Source organism: Hibiscus syriacus, unplaced genomic scaffold, assembly GCF_006381635.1.
Source record: "Hibiscus syriacus cultivar Baekdansim isolate YM2019G1 unplaced genomic scaffold, ASM638163v2 tig00005459_pilon, whole genome shotgun sequence".
In the NCBI taxonomy this organism is placed as follows: domain Eukaryota; kingdom Viridiplantae; phylum Streptophyta; class Magnoliopsida; order Malvales; family Malvaceae; genus Hibiscus; species Hibiscus syriacus.
In genome coordinates this window covers 36,229-43,142 of record NW_024062058.1, presented here as the reverse complement: position 1 = coordinate 43,142, position 6,914 = coordinate 36,229, and the positions used below count along the sequence as shown (strand labels likewise).

Below are 6,914 nucleotides of genomic sequence, written 5' to 3'. Positions count from 1 at the left end.
TTACAACAGTCAACAAATCAACAAATGATTTGTTATTACCTATATGAACCTTATTCACGAGATCATCAATCACAAATGTTGGATTACTATCATTGCCAATGTATCACTTTGTTATTAGTCCCATTCACCTAAATGTTGCATTTAGTAATTTTATCCCTAATGATTTAGTAAGAGAATAGACCAAATTCACTTATGGCTTCATTCAATTAATGACTTATATCTCAAACATTCCGATTAGTGACTAAAATAAAAAGAATAAAAAAGTTGGTTGCTAAAGTGCAAAGCTAGAAAAAGATGGATCCCTTAATATGTTCTTTTCTCAAATTAATTTAAGGGCTAAATAAAAAATTAAATGAGATATAAGATAAAAAATGATATTTCATGTTCGATATGAAAATTAAAAATTAAAATAATGTTGGAATTGAATACCGCAAAATTCACACGTTACCACTGACAGGATAAATAAATGATAAAGAATGATCGAACCAACTGAAACTGTGTCATGGTGGAAACCTCTATCTTAGAAACAAATTCGTCCCGATGTGTATAATCGCTGCTTCAGGCGAATTGTCCCCAAGGTTAACACGAACTCTTCGAGATTTCGTACACCCAAAACCAGAGTGGACTTCGATGGTATTGCTCCTCTGATCACCGAAAATAGTAAGAAGCTTAGAAAGCTTTTAGAGAGTTTAAAGATTTTTGAGTGAATTGATGAGTTGAGAAGCTAGCAATACTTCTCTATTTATAGGTTGTACGTCAGGGGCAAAATGGTCCAACGTGCATCGTAATTATTTCTAATTAATTTATGAATTAATTCTGTCTGGAAGTTGTTATCACAACGAGTGAACTTGGCCTTAATTCAGTCCAGGTTCAAAAATTTAAAATCCAGCCGTTTGTAACTCATGCATTTATATTTATAACTCTTGCATTTACTCTGTAACCGACTTAAAAAATAATTTGGAACATAGCCTGATACTCGTTCAGGTTCACCAACGTTTCACACACTTGATTCAAGAAATTGGCTGTTATAGATTTAATTTTCAGAAATCAAAATGTTTTAACAGCTAATTAATCACTTGTTACTCTCTGAAATTTAAATCACCCAGACCACTGCAACCTATAAATATTAAATCAATTCTTTCACATTTCTTTTATGCTCAGACAATTCCTTACGAATTTTCTCTAAAAAGATAGAATCCGCGCGGACGTGTTGAAGACACGTATTGCCATGAACCACAACCACATGCACGAGATGAGACGAGACGAGACAAACGGACAGAAACAGCGGCGGTGCGCGAAATTGCCCTTTATTCTTTATCACTCAACAAGGGAGGGAAGAATGCACACTATAAATACCCAAACCAGCGGTATTTCCCACTCAATGTGGGATATTATATTTCACGTTACCAACATTCCCCCTCTAATGTGAAAGAATTCTTCTGAAACTCGAAATATAATCTTCTTAGAAGAGCAACAGCGGAGCTAGTTGCTTAAGCAATAGTGAACGTGTATCTTGAACTAGTACATAGTGATGATGAGCAATCATTCTCTTAGATAAGTGAAGCTAGTCTTGAACTTTCTAAGATAGGGGTAAACTCATAACACATAACTAACCCATTCATCCACCGAAGTCTTCGATGTGTAAGATATATACACAAGTGTATATTTGGCCATCTTGCCTCAGAATTTTAGTAAGTGTACTAGAAAAACGTCCCAAACGTTTTTCAGAGAAGGTGGCTAATCCTTCTCACTTACGTAGGTTATTTCATCAAGTTTATCATAACATAAACCACCCTTAAACCGGGCTATGAAATAATTAAGAGCTTCTAAAATAGCTCAACCTCATAATAGGTTATGGTAAATTTTTTCAAGTTCGTTATAAAACAAACCAACGAAATTCTAGGATAAGAGTTCATTAAGAACAAATATTCAACCTCATTAATCGGTGAATTCGATATGTCCTTCTCACTAGAATCATCCAAACTTTTGGATTCAAATTCTTTAGGAGTTTTCATAAAACTCAACCTATCTAGCGGTAAGTTCATTTTTTTCGTTCTCAATTAGGATTACCCACTCAACTCTTGGTTATGAACTTATTAAGAATAGATATTCAACCAAAGTCGGTAAATTCATCAAGTCTTTCTCACTAAGACCACCTAAAGTCTGGGCTATGAATTTATTAAGATTAATTAAGCTCAACCTGGGCATGCACATTGTTCTTCATAGGGATAGGTAGGGAAATGTACACTATGAGTCTTTCCATGATTTCGTTTAATCACATTGAACTTAGATAACTAAGTTGGGTATCCACCATGAATTCCTCAAACAATGGGCTTTAAACCCATCCTCCTTGATGAATCTGGGACCAGTTTCCGACTTAGCGGATCTACTAGGTTCCTTTCCGACTTCACATACTCTAAAGAGAGTACTCCATTCCTTATCAAGTGTCTAACAGATTCATTCCTTATGAAAATGTGTCTCTTCTTACCATTGTAAGGTTGGTTCTTAGCCACACTAATCGCAGCTTGTGAATAAGACAGTAAGGAAACTGGAAGAGTCGGTCTTCATCATAATGGAATTTCAGCTAATAAATTTCTGAGCCATTCAGCTTCTTGCCCATCTAAGTCAAGAGCTATAAACTCTGACTCCATAGTGGAACGAGCTATACAAGTTTGTTTTGCAAATTTTCACGAGATCGTTGCTCCACCTAAAGTAAAAATATACCTACTCATCGAGCTTACTTCATCATTATCAGAAACCCAACTGGCATCACAATATCCTTCTAACACCGCAGAATAGCCAACAAACTCAACTCTCCAATCCATCATACCCTTAAGGTACTTAAGTAAGAGACGAAGAGCGCCCAATGTTCACCACTTGGGTTGTGAGTATATCTACTAAGTCTGCTCACAGCTTAGACAATATCAGGTTGAGTATAGTTCATTAAAAACATCATGCACCCAATTATTTTAACATATTCTGTTTGGGAAATGTTATTTCCTTTATTTTTAAAGAGATGTATGCTTGAGTCATAAGGAGTTCGAACAGGGATGACGTCAAAATTGTCAAATTTCTTTAACACTTTTTCACTATAATGAGCTTGATTTAAAGATTATGTCGACTTCTCCCAAATCAGTCATCTCAAACTTAGTAGACAAAAAATCTTTTATTTTGTTAATAGACTCGATGTTAGTATTGAAAATCAACATGTCATCAACATATAAACTTATGATGACGATATCAACACCAAACATCCTCGAATACGAGTATGCATCCGAATGATTCACAACAAAACCAAAATTAAGGATAATTTTGTGAAATTTCTCGTACCATTATTTAGGATCCTGTTTGAGGCCATGAAGAGACTTTTTGAGCCTACACATTTTGCCTTCCGTACCATGCGCCTCAAAATCAAGGCGTTGCTCTATATAGATCTCCTCATCTAGATCTTCATTCAGAAATACAGTCTTTACATCCATTTGATGTAGTTGTGACTTGTGAATAGAGGTTAGTGCAAATAATGCACAGATCGTTGAGATCATTGCTACGGGAGAGTAGGTATCGAATAGGTCTATACTGAATTTTTGAGTGAATCCTTTGATGACTACCCTTGTCTTGTACTTCTGGATACACTCTGAGTTTCTTCTGGAAGACCCATATGTACCCTTTGATGATATATGATGATGAATATATGATGCTTCAAATTTAGATCCAACTTCTTTAGTATATAATTAACTCATCATTTTTCTTTAGGTGGTGTAAGATTGAATCTTCATCGACTCGATCCTTTAGTTTGTGGCCTCAAAAAGAAATAAAATTAACAATCTATTTTTTAATTTTATATTAAAAATATATAAATCATTGACACTACAGATTATTAAGAAAAGGACACACGATCTATCTTTTTTAAAATTTCTTTCTCTATTGAAAGAGCATCTTATTACACACAATCATGTGTTTTTAGGTAGAAATAAGGTGAAGAAGGGAAAGTAACAATTTAATTCCAGTCGACATGATTATGGAAGCTTAACGATTCTTGCGAGACAGTTATCTGCCGGACGTGTCAATGGTAGGGTGATAGTCGGTACATTTGTGTTTATCTCTTCAAGCCTGCAGAATATAAAATGAATTAAAGTTATGAGTGTTGAGGGTAAGTGAAAGACGAATGTCTAAAATTCTAGATGAATAAAAATATATATTACTTTAAAATTTTCAGGGTGATCATGGTTCTGCACGCTGATGCATGTTTTTTTTTCTTTGGATATTTATTGTGGGAAGACTTTTGCAATTTCTTTTAGAATTCAAAGTAATTGTTTACTTGTAATAGGCATGAAAAAAAAAACAGAGAGAATAAGAACTTACTTGTAATTGAGGAGGAAATAGTGGAGGAAAATGGAGACCTCCAGTTTGCCTAGCTCAGAACCAGGGCAGAATCTGCTCCCTCCTCCAAAGGGAATGAAATTTTTCCCCTTCAATCCAGGGTTCTGCATTTAGGTGAGTGTCAATTAACATCATTCCTTGGTATATGTGAAGCAAAGTCCTCTTCATATATGAATTTGGTATATTTATTTGTTTTACTGACCTCCCATCTCGAAGGAAGAAACTCTTTTGGGTTTGGATAAATGGTAGGATCCATATGAATAGCCCTACTCCAAACCAAAACTTTCCATCCATTAGGTATGGTATAACCTGTAAATCAAAGGAACCCTTTATTCTTTGAGACAAACATTGAAAGTATTTTCGATAAAAACGAAGAAACAAAGTTTAGAAAACTAACCATTAAGGTTAACATCAGTTTCAACCTGACGAAACAGCGTGAAGGCGAAATTGGCTCTTCTCATCGACTCATCAATCACCTGCAAGGAATCAAACGCAGCACGGTTAATTTGTTACGTACTACATATAGTGCTGTCGACCATCTGAGTTAATTATAAGACAACGAACCTTGGGCAGATAGACCATCTGCTTGATTTCAGTGAGGGTCAGGCCATTCTGGGAAGATGGCCTTCTCTTTATGACCCCCTGCTGTTCTTCCTTTGCTTTTTGCAACATTTCAGGATGGTGATGGAGGTAGATGGTTGCCCACATTGCAGTGTGAGCCGCGGTTTCGTGACCGGCGAACAAGAATATCAGCAACAAATCCATGAGATGCTCATCATCCAGTTTTTCACCATTGTCGTATTCTGCTTCCATGAAATAATCAATCATTTCTTTCTTGGAGTCGGGCTCCTTACTTTTGGCTCTTCTTTCTGCTACTTTGTCTTTAAATATCTTGAGCAGCATTTTTCTGGCCTAATGAACATATCAAAGTTTGGTATATATAATCAGAGCTCGTCTTATATCTGATGAAAACAAAAGTTCACAATTGATAGGATAGACGAAATTAATTCACCTCAAGTGCTCGATGGAACACAAAACCAGGGATATTAACGGGCACGGAAACAATGCCGGGGAACAAATCGTTGTAACATTTAACCAGTGACGAAAGAACCGACTCTTCAGTGGTGCCCAACACAATGTGTGCGATAACCTTGAAAGTGATCTTCCTCATCTCATAGAAGAAATTGGAGGGTCCTTTCATGGAGGAAAGCTCTTCCAATGAGCTGGTCACAATCCCTTCGATAAGCTCGATATGGGAGGCTAGTGCTTCGTCTCCATTGATGGGATTCATCGCTATCTTACGCAAACGCCTGTGCTCCGTGGCTGTAATTCCATACAGCGATTTCTTCCCCGCTAGTTGTTTTGCCGATGAAGGGTAGCCGAACAGAACGTGTTCATCGGCCAATGCCTTGCGGCAGAGCTCCGGACTGCAGACTATGATGGTTGGACTCCCAAACAAATGGGTTTTGTAAATGCCTGTTTTCCCATGCCTGCAACCACAAATTCCCTTGCACGTCAGACGACAAGCATTTCAAGGATGAAAAAGAAGAGACGATTAAGAAGCTTATAAATAACCTTTTAATCAAGTCGGTGATGAAGGTGTCTGGGTCCTGGGAATTGAAAGCTTTGAAGAAGGAATAGATGTGGCCGATGAAGGGCCATCCCATATCACCAGGAGGCAGGGTGTTTTTCTTCTTCCCCAACCTAGTAACATAGTACCATTCATTTATATTTTTTAAGAAACCAAACACAATAACATATGTTGCAGCCACAACTGCCAGGATTGAACTCAGCAATTCTAGCCCCATTTTATTTTTCCTCTCTCTTTTTGCCTCTCGATACACATTTTCGGGTTCGAACGTGCTTCCTTTTATAGACACAAATCGCTGTACGTATATTGTTCTCTAGAATAGTCAATGTTTTTATTTTATGTTTATGTAATTTTTTATATGCATTCTATTATGAGTAATTATCCGAAGCATTGGTGATGAGACATGGAATAATAATTTTTATATTATTTAAGTTATAGTTTAATTTTTAAAAGTATTTTTTTATATTATAAACCCATTAAGTTGTCTTTGTGATTAAAAAAATATTGTTCTTTTGATTAAATGAAATATTGTTATTTTTTGATATTATAAATTCGAACTGTTGCGTCTGTTGTGAGTAATTATCCGAAGCGTTGGTGATGAGATTAAAAAAAAAATCATACCGACACCGGGATAATATTTTTGTATTATACAATTTATAGTTTATTTTTTTTAATTTTTTTTATAAATTGAATCAATAATTAATAAAATTATTGAATTGGGATATTCGTTGTGAATATATATATATATATATATATATATATATATATATATATATATATATATTATAAGAATTCATTTATTCTTTTCTTATCTTTTCTTTTCCTCTATGCATGTTTCCCGACTGGCCATTGTATGAATCCTGACCTAAATGTTGTTCTCATGTATTAAGTCACAAGTTTATAGACCGCGAGACTGATTTTGGGATTACTCTAAGGTAAGCAT

General features: G+C 35.5%; 1 protein-coding gene across 1 annotated transcript; it reads right to left on the bottom strand.

Annotated features, from left to right (window-relative positions):
• Positions 1 to 3,888: 3,888 nt before the first annotated feature.
• Positions 3,889 to 6,227, bottom strand: LOC120199482 (beta-amyrin 11-oxidase-like). The gene is made up of 7 exons (XM_039200539.1): positions 5,956 to 6,227; positions 5,393 to 5,870; positions 4,945 to 5,292; positions 4,778 to 4,856; positions 4,583 to 4,689; positions 4,363 to 4,484; positions 3,889 to 4,110 (listed from the first exon to the last, which is right to left on the bottom strand). The coding sequence occupies exons 1-7, from the start codon at positions 6,186 to 6,188 to the stop codon at positions 4,017 to 4,019; spliced, it is 1,461 nt and encodes a 486-aa protein (XP_039056470.1). The 5' UTR covers positions 6,189 to 6,227; the 3' UTR covers positions 3,889 to 4,016.
• Positions 6,228 to 6,914: the final 687 nt, after the last annotated feature.